Source organism: Phacochoerus africanus, chromosome 7, assembly GCF_016906955.1.
Source record: "Phacochoerus africanus isolate WHEZ1 chromosome 7, ROS_Pafr_v1, whole genome shotgun sequence".
NCBI classification, from domain to species: domain Eukaryota; kingdom Metazoa; phylum Chordata; class Mammalia; order Artiodactyla; family Suidae; genus Phacochoerus; species Phacochoerus africanus.
Window position 1 is genome coordinate 6,043,411 of NC_062550.1, and position 26,105 is coordinate 6,069,515.

General features: G+C 54.0%; 1 protein-coding gene across 1 annotated transcript; it reads left to right on the forward strand.

Moving 5' to 3' along the window:
- Positions 1-2,882: 2,882 nt before the first annotated feature.
- On the forward strand, positions 2,883-24,359 carry A4GALT (alpha 1,4-galactosyltransferase (P blood group)). The gene is made up of 3 exons (XM_047786069.1): positions 2,883-3,003; positions 21,693-21,832; positions 23,143-24,359. Exon 3 carries the CDS (start codon positions 23,171-23,173, stop codon positions 24,248-24,250), a length of 1,080 nt encoding a protein of 359 aa, XP_047642025.1. The 5' UTR covers positions 2,883-3,003; positions 21,693-21,832; positions 23,143-23,170; the 3' UTR covers positions 24,251-24,359.
- The last annotated feature ends 1,746 nt before the right edge of the window (positions 24,360-26,105 follow it).

Here is a 26,105-nt window from a genome sequence, read left to right on the forward strand (position 1 = left end):
GCCCAGGGACTCCTGTGTGTGGCAGGGATGGTTTGAAGACAAAGAGTCCACCAGAGGATGATGCGTCAGAGGGGCTGGAGGCCAAGGGCACAGAGGGTTCATGGACAACTGTCAAATGCCACCAGCAGCAGAGGGGCAGCCTGTAAACCACCCACTGCATTTGCTGATAGAACTGCTGCTCTCAGGCCATCTCAGTCCCTGGAACTATGTGGACCCTAAAGCCCTTCTAGCTCATAAAGAAACCTTAGAAATCCAACGTTTCTCGAGTATTCCAAACCTTGATTACAAACTTGAGTAAGTAAATCCCTGTCAATTTTTTTTTTTTTTTTTTTTTTTTTTTTTTTGGCTGCACTCGCAGCATGCAGAGGTTCCTGGGCCAGGGATCGAACCTGAACAGCAGCAACCCAAGCCACAGCAGGGACCACACTGGATCCCTAACCCACTGAGCTACCAGGGAACTCCAATCCCCTGTCAATTTAAACCACAATTACAGGTTTCTTAAGGCTGCATCTGAGACCGACTCCATCTCTTTAAAACTCTTCGAAAATGTCAAGACCATGGGCATCAGTTCCATCCCGGCTTGTAGTCCCTCGTAGGGATTTTCCTGTCCTTGTCGTAGTTTCTCCCCAGGGCTTTGTGGATGGACCTTCTATACCCTCTCACATTTGTGACCATCTCCCAAGACCAGCTGAGGTCACTGCATTTAGAGGTTTGACCTTGGTCCTTGGCTGGGACACGGGGCTTGACTGCCTCTCCTGGGTGACACCTGGCTACTCAGCCATTGTGGATGTTCTCTGTGGATCCTCCTCCTGGACAACTGAGGGTGGGACCTCCACACTTCGTTCCTGAAGGGGCCTCATCCGCCCCGGGGTCCTGTGCATCTGCCATGAGTTGGCCCTTCTTCTGGGCAGTGCAGTTCTTGCCTCCCTCCCAGGCCTCCAGCCCAGGGCTTGAGTTTATTCTCTGATTACACAGATAAAGCAAATATGTCTCTCTAATTCATTAACACCCATAAAAGAAATCAGACACACAAACCAACACCTCCCAACTTATTAAGCTCAATGAAAATACTGTTATTCATCCTTCAGTATCAAGATTTGGCCATAAGCAGCTCGCTATGACTCTGGCAAGGGACTCTGTCCTCAGTAGGGGATAGGTGGCAGGTGAGAAGAGGCTGGTGGCACTGGGGAGGGAAGGATCCGAAAAAGCAAGTGGAGATGGTTCTGGTGGAAGGCAGGAGAGGATGGGAGGTAACGGGGTGAACAGAGGGCCTCTGTTTTGCTTTTTGTTTTCTTGTGCGTTTTATTAAAATGGGAGAGGCTCCAGCCTGCTTATGGGTGGAGCAGCAAGTGCTGTAGTGAAAGATTGTATCAATTAGGATTCTTCTTTGTATAGGAAAAAAGAATCCAGCTCCTCTGGTTAAACCAAAGTGTACAATGGGAAAGCCAAGGGCCAGTCAGATCAGGCCCAGAGGGCCCGAGGGACCCAGAGGCTCCGGGGCTGTCATGTTCCCCTGTGTGTGTCTCAGGGCTTGGCCTGCCTGCCTCTGTTCTGGGATGGGCCCTTTCTTCACCGGGTGGCGAGGCATCTTAAAGCTCTGTCTACACACTCCCTACTCCTAGCGCAGAAGAGAACATGCCCAGAGCCCACGCCAAAGAAAAAGGATGCTTTTCTCTCTCCCAGACTTCAACCGGTGTCCCAGGGTGGCCAGGCTCCCCAGGCAGAACTTTGCAGATAAGTAAACTGAGGCCAGAGCAGGGCTGGCCTGTGGGCTCTTCCATCCGCATCATCCCCTCCCTGCAACAGCGGGGGTGGGCTTTTCTTCTGAGTTCAATGGGGAGCCACTGAGGGGGGGAGGGCAAAATGACAGATTAGGGGGAAGAGTGGAGACAAGGGCAAGAACCTGATTAGATGGGTTTTCAAGGAAAATGGGAGGCGAGAGACTGTCGACAGCTTGGAGAAATGACACTTGGTGGACTTTTGCTGTGAAGGGAATGGGAGGAAATGAGGCAACAGTAGCTGGAGGGGGCAAAGGGGTCCTAAGAGGTTTTTTGATTTCCTCTCTCTCTCTCTGCTTTTAGTTTTAAGATAATAGGAGAAGTAAGAGCATGTGAATTGATGGGATTGACTGGGGAGAGGGGAGAGAGGGCAGAACCACCAGATCAGTGTCTTGGCTTAAAGGGTAAGATCTTGTGGACAAGTGGAGGGGGTTTCGGGCCAGGAGGGGCAGATCAGCCTGGTCCCCAGAGCAACAGGGAAGTTGGGCGCCATCCCAGGAGGTGGTCAGATGGGGGGGGGGGGGCTGGTGGAATTTTTATGCTGGTTCATTCATTCAAAGGCTAATAATCTGGGACGTTCTAAGTGGCAGGCTGTTGTCGGGGCTGCGATGGAGTGTGGGCTTTTTCTCAGGGGCCCGAGCACTGGTCATCAGCCGAGAAAGAGGATGTGAGAGGAGGAAGTGAGCTCAGCACAGCCAGTTTGCAATGGACCAGGCAGAGAGCGAGGGAGGAAAGCACAGAGCAACGAGGGCTGTGCGGTTGAACACGGGGTGATGCTGCCAAGACGTTCAGCACGGGTCACACGGTGAGGAGCGCAGGAGGGACAGTGGCACCAGTCAGGCCAGAGTTCATACTGCCCCCTCTCCGTTGCATGACGCTGAAGTTACTCAACCGCGCTGAGCCTCGTTTTTCTCATCTGTTAAATGGGGGAAATGGGATAAAAACCCCACAGAGTAAACGGCAGGGGCGCACGGAGAGCGCACCCTACCTGTCGGCCCGCAGGCAGGTGATGGTGCAGCCGGGAGCCGGGCGGACGCGCGGGCTTGGGGAGCGGAGACCCCCCTCAGGGGCGGGGCGGGCGGGGCGGGGAGGCGCTGACCACGCCCCGGGCCAGGGGGCGGGGCTCCCGCCCGCCGGACTCCCAGCGCTGCCCTTCCAGCTGCCTCGCCGCCCGGCCCGCCAGAGGGCCCGCGTGGTCCGCCTCCCGGAGCCGCGGGAAGCAGAGGTACGAGGGGCCGCGCGCAGGGTCCAGCTGGACGGGCTCTGGAACATGGACCTGGGGACGCCCCGGGCCCCGGAGGGGAGGAGCGCTGCGAGAGGGAAGGGGAAGGGGAAGAAGCAGAGGCTGCGGAGGGGCGGGGAGGGCTGGGCCCCCGCCTGCCCGGGCCACCTGTTTCGGAGGGACGCTGGTGTGCGCACCGACTGGGCGCGCTGGTCCCCCGGCCGCCGCCTCCACCCCGACTGCGCCCGAAGTTGAGCGCGGGGGCTGGACCCGGAGCCCGGCCGGCGCGGGGAGGGCGCGCCCCGCCCGGGAGCCCTCGGGGCAGCCCCTGCAGGGCCGGGCCCCGTGGTGGGAGAGAGGGGCCCTTGCGGGTGGGAAGCCGGGTCCGCGTCACTCTGTCTGGGGGGCGCGGAATCGCTTCGGGAGGCCTCGCTGCCGGCTGTGCTCGCCCCGGGCCCCGGTGCGCGTGCGGCTGGGGAGAGGAGTAGGGAGCGGCCGGCGGGATCGTGGCTGCCGGGGCGGGAGGCGTCCCTCTGGGCCCTTAGGGATGCTGAGGCTGTGGACGGCCGAGAGGAAGGGAGGGCCCTCCACGTGGAGGGATGGCCTGGGTCAGAGCTCGGGAGTGGGAAGGTCGGGCCTGAGCGCTCCCTCTCGGAGGTCCGGGTCCGCAGCCCCCCTCTTTCCGGAGTGCTTTTCTCCCTCCCTCTTCTCCAGGTTGGGAAGGTTGGGTCCGACTGGGGGCTGCAGTGTGCTTGGGAGAAGTTCTGGCTGGGAGGTCCAGTCTGAGGGTCCACTCCCTTTCGTCCTAGGGGAGACCCTGGCCTCAGTTTCCGCATCTGACACCTGCGAGTGGAAAGTCCTACCTCCTTGCCGGACTCTGCCCACCCTTTACCTCTGAGAGGGTTCAAAGCCACTTCCCCTGCCCACCCACCTCTCAGGAGGACACCCTTTCTGTCTCCCCCAGATATGGAGTGATTGCTCTGTGAAGGCCCCTGGGGTCTCTGGAAGGCCGCTAGGCCCTCCTTTATCAAACACCCAGGAGCATGGGATGTGCACTCACTCTGGCACCCCCTCCCCGGGCTGCCCAAGGACTCCCCCACTGTTACCTCCTCCCAGAGAAGGGGGAGCCACCCGGCCCAGGGTGACAAGGCAGGGCCCAGGCTGGCCGCACTATCCCCTCCATGCTCACGCCTGCCCCCCACATTCCCACAGCCAGAGCCCCTAGGGGAGTCTCCGCATCAGGCCCAAATAAAGAAAAGAAAATGAGAGTCAGAGACGGAATCCTCTCAGTTGTTCATTTTCCTCCCAAATGTGTTTCTGGTGCTTCTGGTGCCTGTCCCCGCTTATCTGCTAGGGCCACTTAATAAGAGGACAAACTCCGAAGTGGAAATTCTTTAAAATACTCATCCGAAGCCAGGTGGCTGCCCAGGCTAGTGGACTTCCTCTGGACGCGTGCAAGGGTCCCAGGTCCACAGTGTGTGCAGGCTTGGCAGAATCTTTCGAGGTGACTTCCTTGAAACATCAGGAAATTGGGACCCACCGCATCACCAGATGAGTCCCAGCCAGCAGCTCCCCAACCCACGTGGCCACGGAGGGCCAGATCTCCAAGGGCTCCAGGGGGCCGGTTCCCCAAGGGTCTGAGTTGGGATCAGGGCCAAGTGAGACAAGGTGGCTGCCAGGGACATTTGCAACAAGAAAGGAAGAAGGAGTGGATGAGAAGGTGTGAAAACAGGCCCCCCCCTTCCCCCCCCCCCCCCCCCCCCCCCCCCCCCCCGCCGCCACCGCACCTCCTGGTGGGTAGAGGGTGTGGCCTTCGACCTGGCCACCCAAGCTGTGCTGGGCTGTGCTGTCTGGAATGCACCTCCTCCGAGCGAGCGAGCGAGCCGAGCGAGCGAGCCGGGTACCTCTTAGGTGTGCCCTCAACTCCTGTTGATTAACCTGCATTCCATTGTCTCACCCCGACTGGAAGCTCCTGGAGGGCAGAATCTCGTCTGAAGCCCAGTGCTCAGGCCTTGACTACATTTTGCTTGAATGAATGAACTGAAAGAAGTAGGATGAAAAATTTCTGCAGTCGCATCCCTTGGAGATGACGATTGTAAATATTTTTCAGTGCTTACCTATTGTTTCGTCATACTCGTTAATGGATCTCATTTGACGTTTAGAGTCGTTTTTAATATTTGGCTCTTTCAGATAATGTTGCATTGAGTTTATCGATGAATTTACACAGTGCCAGTTTTTTTCTGGAAAGGTAATGAATTACCTGGTACTTGATGCATGTGAACCTCTAGAGTGGCTACACCTAGAGCCAGCTGGCCCTCCAGAGGGACTATACCATTGCGTTCTTCCTCAGGCTGTGAGTGTGCATTTCTTGTTATTTCCTGGAAATGAAATTACTGGGTCAGAGGATGAAGGTCTAACATCTCTGTGTGTTTCCTAATCATTCATTTGAACTCATCGTTGAGATATTTGCCGCTTGTCTCTCTGTGGCCAAGATCTTTGTCCCAGCTTATCATCGGGGTTTGATTTTTGCTGCCGATGCTGGGTGTGTATTTGAGGGGCCCGTTTTGGATTTTTATTTTATTTTGTGCGTGAGCTTGTCGATAAGGGAGATTTAGCTGCAGTTAAACGCTGATGGGAAGGAGCCAGAAGAGGGAGTGGCTGCAGCCCCTAGAGAAGGAGAGGAGAGTGGATAGAATGAGGTCCCCGAGGTTGCAGGAGGTGGGAGGGGTCTGGAACTGACCCCGAGGGACCTTCTGAGCTGGTGACTGGAAGGATGAAAGGGCTGGGAAGGGACCTTAGGAATCGGCTTTGATCTTCCTAGAGAGGGAGGTAGAGGAGCACCAGTGGAGAGAGGGTTCCTGGCCGAGGTTCCCAGCTCCCTGTGCTGTTTGCCAGCCTCATCCCCTTGAGTCCTGCTTTCCTGGGAGGGAGCAGGTGTTACCACCCCGCACTGACAGACTCCAGAGGGAGGGGAGGTGCTTGCTTAGCGTCCTTCAGCTGAAGAAAGACGGGAATGGGTTCAGAGAAGGCTCTAGCCACACGCCCTTGAGATTCCCTCTCTCTCCTCTCGGAGCCTCCATCTCTCTAGATATGGGGAAGTGGTACCCACCTTGCTCCGTCTGGCACTGGGTAAGTGAGTGCCCTTTTCTTTCCTCTGCCTCCATTTGTCTTCCCTCTGGAAGGGCCCCCGTGAGTCCAGGAGCGTCCATCACCTTGGAGTGGAACATGGGACTAGGAGAGCCCCTCCCCTCCCTGGCCAGTGCCCTCACCCTCACCCAGCAGGAGCCACCTCCAGCAGGAGCGCACAGCCTCCCGGATGTCACCCCCGTGCAAAGTCTGAGCTTCTGGGCACACACGCACGAGAGGGAAATGGGAAAAGTGGGCCTCACGTTCTGTGACAGGCTTGATTTGAAAGAGCATAAGCCAGGGTCCCAGGTACAGACATTGTCCCAGAGCCCCCTCCCCGTCCCCTTCCCCTCCAGCCTGAAGCCGCCTGTCACCTTCCTTTGCTTCCTCCCACTGCTCTGCAAGGCAGTCCTCTGAGTTGGTGACGGGCTTCCAGCAGTTGAGCCCCACTGGGTGCCAGACACTTTGCTGCCCTGATCTCTTCAACCCTCTCAGCCATCCTGTGCTGTTGGTTCCATTTCACAGATGAGAAAACTGAGACTCAGGGTCCAGTGCCTCCTCTTGACCCACGTGAGATCTGAGCCCCTGGCTGCCGTGCAATCCCAGGTGAACTTGGCACAGGGCTCCAGGCAGACCCTTTCACCTTTCACCTGGCAGAAGGTGCTTGAACCCAGCTGTGCCTCGATTTCCTCAGCTTTTTTTTTTTTTTTTTTTTTTTTTTTTTGCTTTTTAGGGCCACACCCGTGGCATATGGAGGTTCCCAGGCCAGAGCTCGAATCGGAGCTACAGCTGCCGGCCTACGCCAGAGCCACAGCAACGCAGGATCCTTAACCCACTGAGCAAGGCTAGGGATGGAACCCGCAACCTCCTGGTTCCTGGTCAGATTCGTTTCCACTGCACCCTGATGGGAACTCCGATTTCCTCGGCTCTTAAACTGTAGTTGATAACAAGAGGGCCTGCGAGCATTGAGTGAGTTACTCACGAAAACCACTTTGACCAACGGCTGTGCGTAGCCAGCCCTCAGAAAACTATACCCTCTTGTTTTGGGGTGGGGGCGGAGGTGGGGTTGCACCTGTGGCATTCGGACGTTCCCGGGCCAGGGATCAAACCCGAGGCCACAGCAGCAACAACATGGGATCCTTAACCCACTAGACTACAAAGGAACTCCCAACACTATCGTTATTATTAAACCACATAACTGCATGCCTGACAGGGAGCTTTTAATAAATGTGAACTCAACCACGCCCACCCCTTCCTGTGATGCAAGGATGGGAAGTCACGCCCTGATGCTAGAGAGAACTTGAACTTTTTAAAAGCCTGCTGGAGACGAGTGAGTGATCGGCATCGAAAACCTTGAATTACATTTCCTTTGACCCAAGCGGCTCATTTCCTGGAGCCAGCCCAGTAGAAGGAATTTAGGATGTGTTGAAAGATGTCAGCGTTAAGACGCTCACCACGGAACTGTCTATAAAAGCAAGAAAGACAGAAGCCACGTTTCCAGCAGTCAAAATTGGAAGGAGGCGAAATGCAGGATGGTGCCGCCAGATGATGAGACAAAGGGTAGCCCTGCAAAGTTAGGGCGTGGAGGTGTGTTTGTTGATCTAGTATGAAGGGCAGAGCATGTATTTCCAAACAGTTTTGTGCAGATATAATTTACACATTGGGGCACGCCGTGAGTTTTAGGAAATGGGTCTGACTGTGCAACTGCCACCGCCATGTAGTTTTAGAAGACAGAGGCCCCCAGTATTTCTAAGTGAAAAGTAAAACAGGGCAGAGAACCGTGTGTGTAATAGGATCGCCTTTTGCCCACGGCTCTGTGTAAACACTGCTCCATGTGACTGGAGGCGTCAGAAAAGGACTGGAAAGAATACATCAGAACACTACACGTCATGTGCCCTGGCCTCACGTCTTCAGTGGCTCCACACTGCCTTCAAGAAAAAGAGCAGGGAGTTCCTGTTGTGGCACAGCGGTAATGAACCCAGCTAGTATCATGAGGTTGTGGGTTCGATCCCTGGCCCCGCTCGGTGGGTTAAGGATCCCACATTGCCGTGAGCTGTGGTGTAGGTCACAGATGCAGCTCGGATCCGTGTCGCTGTGGCCGTGGTGTAGGCCGGCAGCTACAGCTCCCATTTGACCTCTAGCCTAGGAGCCTCCATATGCTGCAGGTGCGGCCCTAAAAAAGTAAAAAAATAAAAAGCAAAGGAGGAGGTATCACTGCAGTGGTGACTAGATATCCCCTCCCACCCCAAGTGTACATGCACGCACACACACACACACACACACACACACACACACACACACACACACACAGTCCCTCCCGTCAGCCAGGCAGCCCCACCAGCCGTGTGCCTGTTGGCTAAGTGTCCTTGTACATGGATTGTGGAAACACGCAGGCAAAACTGAAAAGTGTGAAGAAAACCATGACAGCATTTTGGGGGATTCTTGGCAAACAGTTAGGAGGCCACCAGGTAGGGGAAGGGGAGGGGACATTTGGGGAAAAGGGGGGTGCAACTGAAACTTGGAATTCCCAGAGGAAGTGGTTTCCTTGCAAGTTTCTCCCCTCATTTGCTAAGGATGGTCTGTCGTCATCACAGCCTGGTGGTGTCCCGCTGCGTGCCAGGCTGTCCCTAATTTACTATCATTCACCGTCTCAGGCAGGGTGGGCAGCGTCTGCCTCAGCGCCTGCTCTCCTCTGATCCCAGCTCACTCCGAGGCCCGACTCACTCTGGTCATTCCCAGTAGGACCCCCCACCCCCACCCCCACCTGCCCCAGGGCTGTGAAGATCAAGGCTGTGCGGGAAGCTCCCTGCGCAGGCGCTCCGTTGGATGGGAGCCACGAGCTCCTACTGTGTGTCAGTGTGTGTGGCGCTGGATCCCCAGCCCGCGGCCACAGTGGGAGCGGGGCCAGCATCCTGGAGGTGGCTGCTCTAGTCTCCAGGTCGGGAGAGGCCGAGGAGGGTCTGAGACCTGGGGAGGGGTCAGTCCCACCTCCCACCTTTCCTCTGCACCCTGGCTTCTCCTTTGTCACAGCGGCGCCCCGGTGGCCGTGGAGACACAGAAAGGTAGAGACAAGGGTGCTCAGTCGGGGGTGCGTGACATGCAGTGTGTTCCTGACAAGTGGTAAACTTCCTGCCTCTTCTGTTTAGGAAGCTCTGGGCGGGGAGTGTGCAGGGACCTTTTGGGAAAGAGGAAAAAGGAACCTGGGACTCCCAGAGCCTGAGGCTTGGAGCAGTGGGGCCGCTTGGCTGGTCTGGATGTCGCGGGCCTGGGGCGGGGGAGGACGGAGGGGGCAGTGCCCGCAACGCCTCGGCGCTGTAGGGTTGAGGGCCCCTCTTGGGGCTGAGGCCAGAAGCTGGGGGTGCAGGGGATATGGGGGGAGGCTGGGCTGGGCTGTGGTGCTGACGAGAAGGGAGAGGTGTGGCATCTGTTCAGAGAGAGGCTCTCCCCCCACCTCCCTGTCCTGCACCCTCCTCGCCCCGATCATCCCAGCAGCCCCTCAACTGCTTTCTTGTTGCCACACGTTCCCTGGGATTTAGTCTCAAAAAGCAGCCAGATTGCAAAGATTTCTTTAAGACGTTAGTCACGCTGTAGCCCTTTCCTTGTCAAAATCTCCCAATGACACCCGCTTCCAATCAGCGATCAGATCCTCCCAGTGGCCCCCTGTGCCCCCCACGGCCCAGCATCCCCTCTTCTCCCTGACTCCCTCTCCTGGTACCCCAGCCTCCCACCTTGCTTGCTCTGCTGTTCCCACAACACCTTGGGCACACAGGCCTCAGGGCCTTTGCATGCACTGATTTTCCTCCCTGGACACCCTTCCCCCAGATATTAGCCCTACGGCTTGTCCCCTGACTTCCTTCTAGTCTCTGCTCAAATGTCAGCTTTTCAGAAAGGCCAGTCCTCCCAGTCCAGTTTCCCTGCGAGCACATGTGAGGGTGTCCAGAGTCCTGGCGACTGATGTTCCTGGCAACTGAGCAGAGAGCTCAGGAACGGTGACTTCACCCTGCTCCTGGGAAGCCTGGGTGCCACTAGAGAGCTGGATTGCCACGGGGTGGGGGTGAAGGGGGTTTGGGGAAGGAAGGAGGGTCTGAGACTTGGAGCAGACATCCGTGGGGGCACATCCAGCCTCCCACTAGCTGTGCAGCATCGGAAAGCTCACCTTTCCTCTCCTGGACAGGTGAATACCCAAGTATAAAGGAGTAAGGGCCTGTGCCCTTGCGTGTACCCTCAGTGGGTGAGGCAGGACTTGCGGCTTATACTTCCAACAATTGTAATCTGCATCCACTCTGGGTTTACAGTGTGCAGGGGCTCCCCCCAGCTTGGTCACCCCATGTGATCCTGGCTTTCTGAGTCCTTGAGGGATCATTCACACACTCTTCCAGAACAGGCATTCTTCCAGAACAGATGTGCTGAGCACCTATTATGTGCAAAGGGCTGCGCTGGCCTCTGGCCATGTGCGTGGGAGGAGACAATGGGTAAAAGCAGCCTCAGTCCCTGCCCTCTGGGAGCTGCCATTGTTTTCCTTGGCATTGGCCAGCATCACTGTCTATTTAATCGGTCCCTTCCAGAAAGACCTTTCTAAACATTTGTAACTGCAAACGAACCTGTGACCACATGTCACTTATCTGTAGCATAAATTCACAGATGGGGACTGCTTGGCACAGTGGGCTGTGTGTGTGATTTCGATAAACATTGTTCACTTGCCCTCTGCCCCTCGGAGCAGGACCGTTTGGCACGCCTACCAGCGGGGTGGGATGCCCATTTCCTCCCCGCCTTGCCAGGAGAAGGTGTTGTCAAGAGTTTTGGAGGCTAGCGGATCTAACAGGTGAGAGATGTTAGCTGAGTGATTTGGCTTTGCTTTTCTCTTACTTCCAAAAAGCTCCTCCATCTTGCTTACTTGTTTCAGCAGCATTTTTTTGTTGTTGTTGTTGCATGTGTGTGAACAATCCTTGGCCCATTTTCTTTTGGATTGTTGGCTTTTTTTTTTTTCCCTTGATTTGTGAGATCTCTTTATAAGGAAGAAAAATTAGGCTTCCAGAAGCTGCGAGGCACAAAAGTTACTCCAGGTTGTCACTTGTATTTCGAGTTTCTTCGAATGTGGGGGAAGATGTGAAGTTTGTTTTTTCAAGGAGTCAAGTTTATTCATCCTTTTCTTGGTTTTAATGACTTCTGGATTTCACACATAAGAGAACCTTCCCAGAGTTCCCGTTGTGGTGCAGCAGAAGTGAATCCGACTAGGAACCATGAGGTTTCGAGTTCGATCCCTGGCCTCGCTCAGTGGATTAAAGATCTGGCCCTGCCATGAGCTCTGATGTAGGTCGCAGACGCCGCTCGGATCCTGCATTGCTGTGGCTGGGAACCTCCATATGCCGTGGGTGCGGCCCAAAAAAAAAAGAGAGAACCTTCCCAACTCTAAGGTTATAAAGGAATTCACTCACGTTTTGTTCCAAATGTATATTTTTTGGCCTTTGGCATTTATCCTGGGGCACATTCTGAGATATGAACTCAGCTGTTCTTTTTCCCTAGTGGCTACGTGTTCAACACCTGTATTAAAAGACCCATTTTTGGAGTTCCTGTCATGGCTCAGTGGTTAACGAATCTGACTAGGAACCATGAGGTTGCAGGTTCGATCCCTGGCCTTGCTCAGTGGGTTAAGGATCCGGCGTTGCCGTGAGCTGTGGTGTAGGTTGCAGACGTGGCTCGGATCTGGCGTGGCTGTGGCTGTGGTGTAGACCCGAGGCTATATCTCCAATTTGACCCCTAGCCTGGGAACCTCCATATGCCGCGGGAGCGGCCCAAGAAATGGCAAAAAGACCCATTTTTGCTTTACTGATTGAAGATGTGGCCTTTATTGGATATGCAAGTACCATATTATTCCTGTGATTTCTTTTGTTTCATTGCCCTCTCTGTTCATATGCTAAGACTAGGTTGTTTTAATTGTTGGTACTTTATAAAATGTTTTGATATCTAAAAGGCCAGGTCTTCCTCATATGTTCCTCCTTCTCCAAGTTTCCCTGTAGGTTCTTGCCTGTTTATTTTTCTAGATGAATTTTAGAATCAATTTGTTGAATTCCAGAATCACTTGGAATTTATAAATTGGCTTAGAGAAAATCCCAAAACAGTGTAGCTTTCCCCATGTTCAGGTTTATTTTGTGTTTTCAGTGGCTTTGAACTTTGGCTCCCAAAAATTTTGAGCATCTTTTGTGAAGTTTAACCCTAAGTATCGTGGTGGTGGTTTTTCATTATATCTTCTGCTTCTAACTGCTTGTTGTTGGTGTGTGTGTGTGTGTGTGTGCCTCCTACTACCTTACAATATGCTTTCAATAGTAGTAGTTTTTCCTTTTTTTGGCCACACGTGGTATGTGGAAGTTCCAGGACCAGGGATCAAACCCGATCCACAGCAGTGACACTGCCAGAACCTTAAACCACTGAGCTACCAGGAAACTCCAGTAGTAGTTTTTCAGTAGTTTCTCTTGACTTTTCCAGGTATGCAGTAATATCATATGAAAATAGCAGTAGTTTTAACTTTTTCGATTCAGTTTTTTTTCTTCTTCTTCTTTTTAGGGCCGCACCTGCAGCATATGGAAATTCCCAGGCTAGGGGTCGAATTGGAGCTACAGCTGCTGGCCTACACCACAGCCACAGCAGTACCCGATCCAAGCCACATCGGTGACCTACACCACAACTCATGGCAATGTCAGATCCTTTAACCCACTGAGTGGGGCCAGGGATGGAACCCGCATCCTCATGGACACTAGTTGGGTTCATTTCCACTCTTCTACCTAGTTTGTTACCTCTGATTTCTTTCTGTGGTCACATTGCTTTGATGGATACCTCCAGTGCCCATGGTGGTCCCAGGCACCTTTGTCCTTCTCCTGTCCTCAGCAGGACTTCCCTCATGTGTGAAATATGAAGTAAGAGTGTGAAGCTGACTCCTGGCTTCGATGTTGATGTATATAATTTTGTTAAGGACGTATCCATCGATTCCTAATTTATGCAGAAAGAGTGTTGGAAATTTTATCAAAATGTTTCATCAGTTCTGGGGATGATGGTATGATTTTCCCCCTTAGATCTATGAATGTGATGAATTATATTAATAAGATCTTAATATTGAACCATCCTTGCCTTCCAGGAATAAACCCCACTTGGTTTTGACATTTCATTCTTTTAATGCTGCCAAATTCTCTTTGCTTGTTTTATTTAAGATTTTTACAATAATACTCGTAAAGGATATTGGTCAGTAGGGTATATTCTGCACACTATTTGTCAGGTTTTGGTGTCCATGTTATATGGTACATTGTTTGAAGTTTCCCTTCTTATATTTTGCTGTTGAACACATTAAACAGTATTGGGATACTCTGTTATATAAGTTTGCAAAATTTCCCTCTAAAAAATGTCTTGCCCTGGCGCTTTTGTTTCTTAACAATCTTTTATAATTTTGTTTCCTATGTGAAAGTTGGCCTGTCTAGACTATCTGTTCCCGGAACAGTCTTCATCTATTACATTTGTCTAGAAATTATTTTTTTTTTTTTAGGTTTTAAATTTTATTTGCAAAGTGCTATCTTATGATTAAAAAAAAAAAGTTTTCCTCTGCTTCTTTGGTTGCTTTCCCATTTGGCGTTTCTTAGTTTGCACTGGATGTTTTCTCCCCATCCCCCCCCCCTTTTTTTTTTTCTTAATTAGGTTAATGGTGATTTATCTGTTTCATTGAATTTTTTTCCAAAGAACCAGCTGTTGGCCTTATTTCTTAGTTCTACTGCTTACCTGTTTCCAACTTTTTTCTGCTCCAATCTTTCTTTCCTTCATCTTTCTGTTTATTTTGTGGTTTTTTCACTGACATTTTTAGCCTGGTGCTCTCTTTCTTTATTTTTATCTGCCCTGTTTTCTTTGCCACATGTATTGGAGGCTACACATAGTTTTCTGATTATTTCTGCAGCTGTAGCCAATAGTAGATTCGTGGTATTTTGATTTATGGTTGTTTTCTAGAAATCCTACAAATTCAGTTTGTATTTTCCCTCGTGACTTGAGAGTTGTCTAAGAGACAGGTTTTTTTGTTTGTTTTTTGTCTTTTGTCTTTTTGCCACTTCTTGGGCCGCTCCCGTGGCATATGGAGGTTCCCAGGCTAGGGGTCGAATTGGAGCTGTAGCCACAGGTCTACGCCAGAGCCACAGCAGCGTGGGATATGAGCCGTGTCTGCAACCTACACCACAGCTGACGGCAACGCCGGATCATTAACCCACTGAGCAAGGCCAGGGATCGAACCCGCAACCTCATGGTTCCTAGTCGGATTCGTTAACCACTGCGCCATGACGGGAACTCCTAATTTCCTGACTTTTAAATTAATTTCTAGTCATACTGCCTTGTGATTGTAAGATGTCTGTGAATATTTTTTCATAGTTTTGGATGTTGTTGAAGTTTTCAATTTTTAATTTTTTTACTTTTTTTGGCCGCATCCATGGCATGCAGAAGTTCCCACGCCAGAGACTGAACCCTAGCAACAGCAGCAAGCCAAACCACAGCAGTGACAACACCGATCCTAAACCCACTGACCCACCAGGGAACTCTGAGGTTTTCTTTTCTTTTCTTTTCTTTTTTTGGCTGCCCTGCAGCATATGGAAGTTCCCAGACCAGGGATCAAATCTGAGCTGGAGCTGTGATGTACACCACAGCTGTGGCAATGCTGGGTCCTTAACCCAGGGCTCTAGGCCAGGGATTGAACCCATACGCCACAGAGACAAGCCAGATCATTAACCCACTGTGCCACAGTGGGAACTCCCAAGGTTTTCAATTTTCGTAAATGTTCCATCAGCTCTTGAAAAGAAAGGAGTTCCATCCACTCCATTATTAGTAGAGAGTTTGATGTAACATAGTACCTTCTAATTATTTAGATCTTCTGAATTCTGATTTGTTGGATCTACTTATTTCTTGGGCTGAGAGAAGTGAATTAAAATCTGTTATTTATCCTAGGAGTTCCTGCTGTGGCATGGCAGGTTAAGGACCCACAGCATTGTATCTGCAGTGGCTCAGGTCACTGCTGAGATGTGGGTTTAGTCCCCAACGGCCTGGTGCAGTGGGTTAAAGATCCAGCATTGCCTCAGCTGTAGCGTAGGTCATGGCTGCATCAGATTCAATCTGAACTTCCATATGCCATGGGTGTGGCCCCCAAAAATAATAATCTATTTGTCCTAATTACTTCCTGCAAATTGCCACAGTGTTTTTGGTGCATTGTGAATTATGCCATTTTGCATTACAAATAGCCCTTCTTTGGCCCATTAAGTGATGTTTGGCTCTGTTCCCTTTGTCTGATACTAAGATTATGGCCCCGGCTTTGTTTTTATTTGTGATTTTTTTTTTGGGGGGGGGGGGTCTTTTTGCCTTTTCTAGGGCCGCTCCCACGGCATATGGAGGTTCCCAGGCTAGGGGTCTAATCGGAGCTGTAGCCGCCGGCCTACGCCAGAGCCACAGCAACACAGGATCCGGGCTGTGTCTGCAACCTACACCACAGCTCATGGCAACGCCAGATCCTTAACCCACTGAGCAAGGGCAGGGATCACACCCGCAACCTCATGGTTCCTAGTTGGATTCGTTAACCACTGCGCCACGACGGGAACTCCTTTTTGTGATTATTTTTAAACTTCTGCTCACTCTTTTACTTTCAACCTTTGTAAGTCACTTTTTGGTCCTGTCTCTTGAATACAGGCTAGAGTTAGGTTTTGTTCGAGATCTAAACTAAAAAGCTTTTTCTTTGGAAAGATCAGTTAAATCTATGGATATGCATTGATATAAAAGATATCAATAAAGATCTGTGATCTTTTCCGTCCTTTCGCGGGTCTATGTATGTATATATGTCTCTGTAAGCGTGTCGAAGGGCTGTCTTTTTTAGTCTTTCACTGTGTGGTCTGTTTTCTTTGCTATTTTTTCATTTCATGGCCACACGTGCAGCCTTTGTAAGTTCCTGGGCCAGGGGTTGAATCCAAGTCCCAGCTGCAAACCTACAGTGCAGCTGCAGCAACGCCAGAGCCTTTCCTCCACTGCACCAGGCTGGGGATTGAACCCGTGCCTCTCTGGAGCAATCCAAGCGGCTACAGTTGGGAATCTTAACTCACTGCACCACGGCAAGAACTCCTGTGTTCTTTGTGTGTTGGGGGGAAACTAGCCTTTCTGATAGTTAGGAAAGCCTGTGTTTCTGTTCTTGTGGCTGCATTTACATTGAGGCGTTTATGTGATACTCTTAGTTCCTTCTTTAGACAGTAGCTATTGTTTCTCTTTTGTGAACAACAGTAAATTGAACTTGTTTCTCCTTCATCCTCCCCTTTTGCTCCTCACCACGCCATTTCAGCTGATACTGTACCAGGCTATTGAAACATGCACCGTTTCCATCCCAGTGCCTCTGGAAACTTCTCAGTCAGGGGGTGTTGGTGACACTTGCCACTGTCTACTCATGCAAGGACATGAAAACCTGAAGAGACAGCCACAGCGTGGGAGAAAATTCTGGAGACAAGAGTGAAGCACTCTTCTAAGAAGTGCTGTCTCAGAGTTCTTGTTGTGGCTCCGTGGTTAACGAATCCAACTAGGAACCATGAGGATGCGTAGTCGATCCCTGGCCTCGCTCGGCAGGTTAAGGATCCGGCGTTGCCGTGAGCCGTGGTGTAGGTTGCAGGTGCAGCTTGGATCGGGTGTTGCTGTAGCTGTGGTGTAGGCTGGTGGCTGCGGCTCTGATTGGACCCCTAGCCTGGGAACTTCCATATGTCGTGGGTGCGGCCCTAAAAAGAAAAAAAAAAAAAGATTTTAAAATCTGACTAGGAATTTCCACTGTAGTGCAGCGGGTTAGAGATCGAGCGTTGTCTCTGTGGTGGCCCAGGTTCGATCCCCGGCCTCATGCAGGGGGTAAAGGATCTGATATTGCCTCAGCCTCGGTGTACATTAAAGCTGCAGCTCAGATTCGATCCCTGGCCTGGGAACTTCCACCTGCCGTGGGTGCAGCCAAAAAAAGAGAAATGGTGACTTCTGCACCCTGACCCTCTGTCTGCTCTTCCCCGGCTCCCTGCCATATCTGCTGGCCCCTGGTGCTTAGTGCCGCACTCACATGAGGCTTGGAGTTGGTGGGGTTTTCCTGTTCCTGGTTTCCCTAAGGCTGTAGTTTTTTTTTGTTTGTTTGTTTGTTTTTTGTCTTTTGTCTTTTGTTGTTGTTGTTGTTGTTGCGATTTCTTGGGCCGCTCCCGCGGCATATGGAGGTTCCCAGGCTAGGGGTCGAATCGGAGCTGTAGCCACAGGTCTACGCCAGAGCCACAGCAACGCGGGATCCGAGCCGCGTCTGCAACCTACACCACAGCTCACGGCAACGCTGGATCCTTAACCCACTGAGCAAGGCCAGGGATGGAACCCGCAACCTCATGGTTCCTAGTCGGATTCGTTAACCACTGTGCCACGACGGGAACTCCTGTAGTTTTTTGTAGTTTATTTTTCCTTTCCCCGATTGCTCTGACATCAGAAGAGGGAAGATTCAGAACTAAGGAGCTGCCTTATTCCTATTGGAAAAAGAGTTCTCCTCTTTTCTCATTTTTTCTGTTTGTATTTTCCCCGGAAGAGCAAGGCCCTGCCTGCTTGATCTCTGGCTTTGGAAAACTTTACAAGCTTTGAAGGAGGAACATTTTGTAAGCGCTACTCTGAAAACAGCCACTTTTACAAGGATCACTGCCTTTGAATAACTGTCACTCTTACTTCTTGAGTAGATATTGTGTATCTGGAGTCCCCATCCTGGCTCAATAGTAACACACCCGAGTAGGATCCATGAGGATGCAGGTTCGATCCCTGGCCTTGCTCAGTGGGTTAAGGATCCAGTGTTGCCGTGAGCTGTGGTGTAGGTCAAAAACGCAGCTTGGACCCTGAGTTGCTCTGGCTGTGGTGTAGGCCAGCGGCTACAGCTCCAATTCAACCCCTGGCCTGGGAACCTCCATATGCTGTGGAAGCGGCCCTAGAAAAGGCAAAAATAGTAACAACAGCAATAATAATAATAATAGTATCTGTCCTACAGAATTATAGTGAGGATCAAATGAGTTAATGCATTTAAGGTGTTTAGGTCATGGCTGGCATACAATATGTGCTCAATAAATACTGCAGATTACCCAGCAAAAAAAAAAAAAAAAAAAGAGCGGGGGAGATGTCACACTGGCCCCAGCTAGAGACCGGCCAGGGCCTCCTGCCCCCTCAGATGCTTCTCCTTCAGGGAGAACAATGCAGAAGACTCTCCCATCTCCTCTGTCACCCACTGTCTCCCCACCTGGGTCCCCGGTCGCGAACCTGGTTCTGTGCCTGTCCTCTCCTGGCGAGCAGGCTCTAGAATCCACGCACCTTCTCAGCTCTGAGCGTGGAGCATGGAGCGTGGGGCCAGGGGCATGTGATGCCGTCCACAGCCAGCCCTGCTCAGTCACGCCCTCGCCCCCAGAGCTGAGGAGCGGAGTCTGCAGCGCAGGGGTGGTTTCCCAAGGGAAGTTGGGGTGCTGTCACCAGAAGTGGGAATAGATGCTGGGTGAGCAAATCCAGCAGACGGCCACCCCATCTCCCGTGGGGACCACAGTTACGTGTGGCTTATAATCCTTTTCTCCTGCCGTGGGCTGGACAGGAGCCCAGAGAGGGTGGGCGAAGGAGTGCCCCTACTGTGGGGGCCGAGGTGGGCGCAGGCCATGGAGGGTGATGTGTGCCACGTGGGGGAGCCTTTTCTAAGCATCTGAGCCCCCGCACCTGGTGCCGATACTCCCGAGAAGGAGTCCAGACCTTTAGCCCTGTCTCTACCCGCCGTGCACTTCTCAGCCTTCCTGCCTGCCTGGGGGGCATCAGGGGGAGTCTTGATGACCGGGAGCCATAGAAGGACTTAGAGCAGGGATGTGACCTCAGCTAAGGGCTAACTGGGGCTATCTCCCCCGCGTGGCTGGAGGGGTCGGCAGGGAGACAGGAGGATGTGACAGTCCCTTGCCAGGCTCGACTGACGAAGGCCAGCACTTGGGCTGCGGCTGTGAGGCCCATGGAGGGGACCGTGAGGATGCTTTGGGCCTGAGGTCACATACACAGTTTCTATTCCCGGGCTTGTGCTCTGGCACCAAATACGGTGCTGCTCGCATCTCGGTTCTGGCCGGCCAGGGCTCAGGCGACACCTCTGCCTCCTCTCCAGGCTCTGACCCCACCCACACCATGGGAGAGCCAGGACACCCCAGCACTGCAGGCCCCCAGGCAGCCAGGGCCTCACCCCATGTGCCTGTCTGTGCTCTGATAAGTGTGGTTCACAGTGGATTAAAAATACTCAGCACCGAAATAGCCTCTTCCCTGCAGGGGAAAACCCGGGCCAGGAGGACACAAGGTTCTTGGCTTATATCTTGGCTCCGGCCTGGGGGTGCCAGGCAGCCCAGCCTCCCTCTGACCCCCAGTTTCCTCACACACATGCTCACCGGCTCATTTCATTGCTCATTGATCTGCTAACGCATTCACTTTTTCGTTCATTTATTCACCGATCACTCGTTGCCCTGCCCACTCATTGATTTGCTCCTTGGTTTTTTTTCTTTTTGTCTTTTTAGGGCCGCACCCACGGCATATGGAAGTTCCCAGGGCAGGGCTTGAATTGAAGCTGTAACTGCCGGCCTACACCACAGCCACAGCAACACAGGATCTGAGCCTCGTCGGCGACCTACGCCACAGCTCATGGCACCACTGGATCCTTAGCCCACTGAGGGAGGCCAGGGGTCGAACCTACAACCTCATGGTTCCTAGTCGGATTCGTTCCTCCTGTGCCATGACGGGAACTCCTCCTTCACACTTGACTTATCTCGCCACCCCACGCGGACTCATTCATTTACTGCAGACCAAGAGCCAGGCCCTATTCTAGATGCTAAACAAAACACAGCAAACACACCCGTCCTCCTCGGGTTATGTTCCAAACAGCCAGAACAAACAAACACAAAACACACAGTGTGTTCGAGCAAGGATTAGGGAGAAGGAACTAAAGAAGGGGGCTCTGAAGTGTTGGGGGGCTTGGGATTTTAGGGGGGCTGGGGAGGGCCCCATAGGAAGATGATTTTGTTTATCCACACCCACAACATGTGGAAGTTCCTGGGTCAGGGATTGAATCCAAACCACAGCTGCAGCAACACGGAATCCTTTAACCCACTGTGCTGGGGATCGAACTCAAGCCTCCCCAGCAACCAGAGCCGCTTCAGTCAGGTTCTTTTTTTTTTTTTCCCACTGTACAGCATGGGGACCAAGTTACACACACATGTATACATCATTTTTCCTCCCGTTGTCGGGTTGCCATGTAAGTATCTAGACATGGTTCTCAATGCTACACAGCAGGATCTCATTGTAAATCCATTCCAAGAGCAATAGCTTGCATCCGGTAACCCCAAGCTCCCGATCCCTCCCACTCCCTCCCTCTCCCCCTGGGGCAGCCACAGGTCTCTTCTCCAAGTCCATGATTTTCTTTTCTGTGGAAACGTTCATTTGTGCTGGATATTAGATTCCAGTTATAAGTGATATCATATGGTCTTTGTCTTTCTCTTTCTGACTTACTTCACTCAGTATGAGAGTCTCTCGTTCCATCCATGTTGCTGCAAATGGCATTATGTGGTTCTTTTTTATGACTGAGTAGTATTCCATTGTGTATATATACCACATCTTCCTAATCCAATTGTCTGTCAATGGACGTCTGGGTTGTTTCCATGTCCTGGCTATTGTGAATAGTGCTGCAATGAACATGCAGGTGTGTGTGTCTTTTTTAAGAAAAGTTTTGTCCGGATATATTCCCAAGAGTGGGACTGCTGGGTCTTATGGTAGTTCTATGTATAGATTTCTAAGGTTTCAGTCAGGTTCTTAACCCACTGTGCCACAGCAGGAACTCCAGGAAGATGAGAGGGAGGTGGGGGGCGTGAGCCGAGCAGACACCTGCAGGAGGGAACGAGAGCAGAGGGAACAGCAGGTGCGGAGGCCCTGAGGCAGCAGCATCAGGGGATGGGATTGAGAGAGCAAGGAGGCTGGAAGCCGTGCCAGGGAGAGAAGTGGGTGTGAGGCTGGGGTGTTGGGGGGGCCGTGGAGCACCTAGTGGACCTGGGGTTCCCACATCACCCAGGGTCCGAGCAGAGGAGCAACTCCCCGATGCCGTGGGTGCAGCCAAAAAATAACTAACCCTGTGGCTGCTGAGAGAATCAGTGAGTCAGTTTCCTGTGTTCCAGGCGCCGAGCCGGGCACTGGGGAGAGAGGTGTGTGGGCCCCCTGGTGCTCAAGGAGGTCCGTCTGGCTAATGCCCTTGTCATCGAGTGTCACCTCCCCCAAGAAGCCACCTTCTCCTGCTCCACTGGCCCCTTTGCTCCATTTCAGCAGTTTTCTGTCCTTGTCCCTTTCCGCTCAGGCTGAGCAATCCTCCAGGGCAGGGCTGTGCCTACTTCTTCTCTTCTCCCAAGAGGGCTGCCCACCCAGAGGGGTCGAGAAAGTGGAGGAATCCGTGAATAAACGAGCCCCAGGCCCAGCCTGCCTGGCCCGTATGGCTGGGGGACCGGCCTCACTCTGTCTCTCACGGTCTTTTGCAGATGGATTTGCGGGCGTGGGAAGCATGTGGAAGGACGGAGCTCGTGCTGACAGAGGAGGCTGGCTGCTGAGCCAGGGCGTGTCTCCAGGAGGCCTGCCAGGCTGCCGGGTCCCACCTCGCCGCCATGGGCCGCCCAGGCTGGTCGGTTTCCAGCCCGTGATGTGGTTGCTGTTCCCTGCTTCAGTCTTGGGGAGGGACGGGCCCAACCGAGCAAGTCACAGGCTCCCGGCACCACCCTGAGGCCACAAGACCCTTCTGTCCTGGGGAGGGGTTGACTCCAGCTCCCCATGGCCCCCAGGCTGCACCCAGTCCCCCACTGCTGTGCACTCAAGCTTCCTGGCCTCTAAAGTGGAAGCCTGAGCAGCTGCCTGCGGGGTCACCAAGGGCCAGAGCAGGTGTGGATGCAGGACAGAAAATGGTGGCGGGGGACTCTTAACAGTGAACTGCCCAGGTCAGGGTGTACCTAGTCCCCAAGCACCAGGCCTGTTTGCACACTGGCGCCTTCTCTCTGCCAGGCAGGATGCTGCAGCGGTGGGAGCACAGACTTGGGAGCCAGGTGGCCTGGGTTCAAGCCCCCGCCCTTGTGGGCCAGAGGACTCTGCATGAGTTACCGGTTTCTCAGTACCTCGGTTTCCTCACCGTGTACAATGGGGGTGACTGGAAGCATTTACTGAGTTAATGCGAGCGGAAAGCTGAGACAGTCTCCTGACATCTACATGGTAGATGGTATGCACTGAATGAGCTCCCTCGTTCCAGGTGTTTAGGCAGACCTGGGGTCCCCTGCATCGCAGGTGTAGACACGGTCCCCTCGTAAGTCTGCTGCAGGGGCACCCAGCAGCATGGGCATCAGCAAAGAGTGAGGGTCCAAGGGCAGCAGTACAGGTCAAGGTCACAGACCTCCCTGGCCCTTTCCGCTCCAGGCAGGGGCTCATGAGGCCAGGGGCCCAGGAGACCGGACATGGGCCACATACCTAGAGCCCACCTGCCCTGCTCCTGAGCGATGGCATGCCAGGCCCCCCAGAGCCCCAGGCCTCCCACTGGCAGGCCTCTCACTGGTACATCCTAGTTGCAGTCTTCCAGGCAGCCTGGCAGTTTGATCGGGACAGGCCTTGCCAGGCCGAGGCCTATGTGCCAAAGGCACAGTCTCTGACAACCACTGCACGTGCCAGACCCTGCCCTGGGCCTGTGTTGGCCACATATCGTAGATGGCACTGGCCCCGTCCTTGGGGAGCTCACAGATGTGTCACAGAGTGAGAGGGACCCTGCCCGGATCGCAGTCCCTGGCCCACTGCTGGCATTTGACAGACGAGGATGGGCGGAGACGGGCTCTGAGCCGCTGGCAGGCCTGCGGGCTCTAAGCCGGCGTTGGCCGTGGCCGGGGTTTGCGGGAAGTGTTTTTCCCGAGTCGGGGGTGCCAGCAGCCTCCCCGAACATGGTGCCATCTCTTCCAGACCAGCCGGATCCTGCTGGAGGCTCCTGATGTCACTGGGGGAGACGATGTCCAGGCCCCCCGAATGCCTGCTGCGGCTGCTCCCAGGTGCCGCGAGGCAGCGGGTCTGCACCCTGTTCATCATCAGCTTCAAGTTCACGTTTTTCATCTCCGTCATGATCTACTGGCACATGGCGGGAGAGCCCCGGGGCCAAGGACCATTCTTTAGCCTGCCCTCCAGCATCGCCTGCCCCCACCTGGTCCCCCCGCCGCCGCCCCCTGGCACCCCACGTCCAGGCAGCATCTTCTTCCTGGAGACGTCTGACCGCACCAGCCCCAACTTCCTGTTCATGTGCTCCGTGGAGTCGGCCGCCAGGGCCCACCCCGAGGCCCGGGTGGCCGTGCTGATGAAGGGGCTGCCCGGCGGGAACGCCTCCCTGCCCCGGCACCTGGGCCTCTCGCTCCTGAGCTGCTTCCCCAACGTCCAGATGCTGCCGCTGGACCTGGAGGAGCTGTTCCGGGACACGCCCCTGGCGGCCTGGTACGCGGCCGCGCGGCGCCGCTGGGAGCCCTACTTGCTGCCCGTGCTCTCGGACGCCTCCAGGATCGCGCTCCTGTGGAAGTTCGGGGGCATCTACCTGGACACGGACTTCATCGTCCTCAAGAACCTGCGGAACCTGACCAACGCGCTGGGCACCCAGTCCCGCTACGTGCTCAACGGCGCCTTCCTGGCCTTCGAGCGCCACCACGAGTTCATGGCGCTGTGCATGCGCGACTTCGTGGCCCACTACAACGGCTGGATCTGGGGCCACCAGGGCCCGCAGCTGCTCACGCGGGTCTTCAAAAAGTGGTGCTCCATCCGCAGCCTGCGCCAGAGCCACAGCTGCCGCGGCGTCACCGCCCTGCCCTCCGAGGCCTTCTACCCCATCCCCTGGCAGGACTGGAAGAAGTACTTTGAGGACATCAGCCCCGAGGCGCTGCCCCGGCTCCTCAATGCCACCTACGCCGTCCACGTGTGGAACAAGAAGAGCCAGGGCACACGCCTCGAGGTCACGTCCCAGGCCCTGCTGGCCCAGCTCCAGGCCCGCTACTGCCCCTCCACGCACGAGGTCATGAAGATGTACTCGTGAGGGGCCTGCCGGGCCGCCCCCCCGCCCCCGCCCCCACCCCAGGCATCCTGATGGAGAAGGGCTCTCGGCCACCCTTCCTGGGGAGACCGCGAGGGGGGAGGGCTCGGGAGGGGGAGACCTGAGCCGTCCGGGGGCTGGCTGTGCGGAGGGCAGGGAGCTGTCAGCCCAGCAGGTGTAACTGGAGGACAGGCCGCAGCCCCTCTGCTCCCTCCCAGGTAGTGTGAGGCTGATGGGAACACACCTGAGGCCCGTGCACTATCACAGGGTAGAGGTGACAAGTGCGGGGGGAGGGTGCCCAGCCAGAATCAGCTGGAGAAGCCAGGTGAGCGCCCTGGGTCTTGGAGACCACAGGCAAGCCCAGCGAATGGGATGGCACCTTCCAGGGCGGCACGGGAAGCAGGCAGGATGGGGCCGGAGTGCCCGGGGCGGGGGCGGGGCGGGGGGGGGGGGGAGCACAGCGAGGCCCGAGGAAGAGGAGGCAGCGTGGGGAGGAGTGGGGCTGCAGACCAGCCTCAGGAGGCTGAGGGGTGGGGCGCTGCGGGAGTTTGGGTTTCTTTTTCAGAGGGACCTGGGGAGCTCTTTCGGAGCTCTTCTTTCCAGGGATGGTACAGGAGTGTCATGGGTATGGGGGCTGGAGTTCTCTCGGCTCAGGAAAAGCATTTTAAAGAAAACAGCCCTCCCCTGCCCCTGATAAACACAGGAGAATAATAAATACAATAAAAGACTCACTGACATGTAGTGGGTTTTGGTTGATGAAATGCAGCCATCGCACAGCCCTCGCTAGCCTCCCTCTGCAGCCCGGCATGAGGCTGGGGCTGGCAGTGACTTGCCTGAGGGCACACAGCCTGCCCAGGGACCCAACCGCTGGGCAGGCTCACAGGCCCAGTGCCGGAGAGTGACTGCGATGGGGAATGGGGGAGCCCGCTTTCCTATGTCACTTTTCAAGGCTCACACACGGCCTGGGTCGGGTCCCACCAGCACCCCCACCCCCTCATGAGCCCAAATCTGTTTGAACCTGGACTGAGCCAAATGAGGAGCTCACCAAGCTTAGAGGAGCCCCAGGGAGGGGAGGTGCGAGGGTCCCTCCTGCCTCACCCTGGCCCTCTGGCTAAGAGCCTAGGAGAGACGGAAGTGCCATGCTGGCAGCCCCAGGGCTGGGCCAGGGGCAGATCTGCTGCAGTCCCCAGCTGGCTTATGTCAAGGAAAGAAGCTGCTGTGAGAGGGGGGCATTCTGAGGGGCTGGAGAAGCCCTCCCCGGAAGACACAGGATTGGGATGCTGTCAAGACCTCTGGGGCTCAGCAGGGCTGCTCTTTGCAACACAGTGGGGGGTGGTGTTTACAGGCCTCCAGATTCTGCCAGGAGGTCTTGGACAGCTTGGTAAGGAGGTGAGATCCCTGGTTCTAGGAGTATTCAAGAGCAGGTGATATTTTTGTTGAAAACAATGAATGTTGTGTCAGTTAATTCTCCAATTGCATCATCATTTTACCTACCATTTAAAAAATTTTAGAGGGGTTCCCGCCGTGGTGCAGAGAGTTAAAAATCTGACTGCAGATCGCTGTGGAGGTGTGGGTTCAATCCCCAGCCCAGCACAGTGGGTGAAAAGATCGGGCATTGCAGCAGCTGTGGCATAGGTCGTAGCTGTGGCTCGGCTTCAGTCAGTGACCCAGGAACTTCCATGTGCCCTGGGTGCAGCTGTAAAAGAAAGAATTAGAATGAGTAAGTTTTACTTTAATGATACAAATCATATGTGTAACTATTTATGTACGTAAGCAAGTGGGATGACCTCGTGGGGTCAAGCACTGTTTAGTCACTTGGCCGTCATATAGCAAGTGCCTACGATGGGTGCCTGCAGAG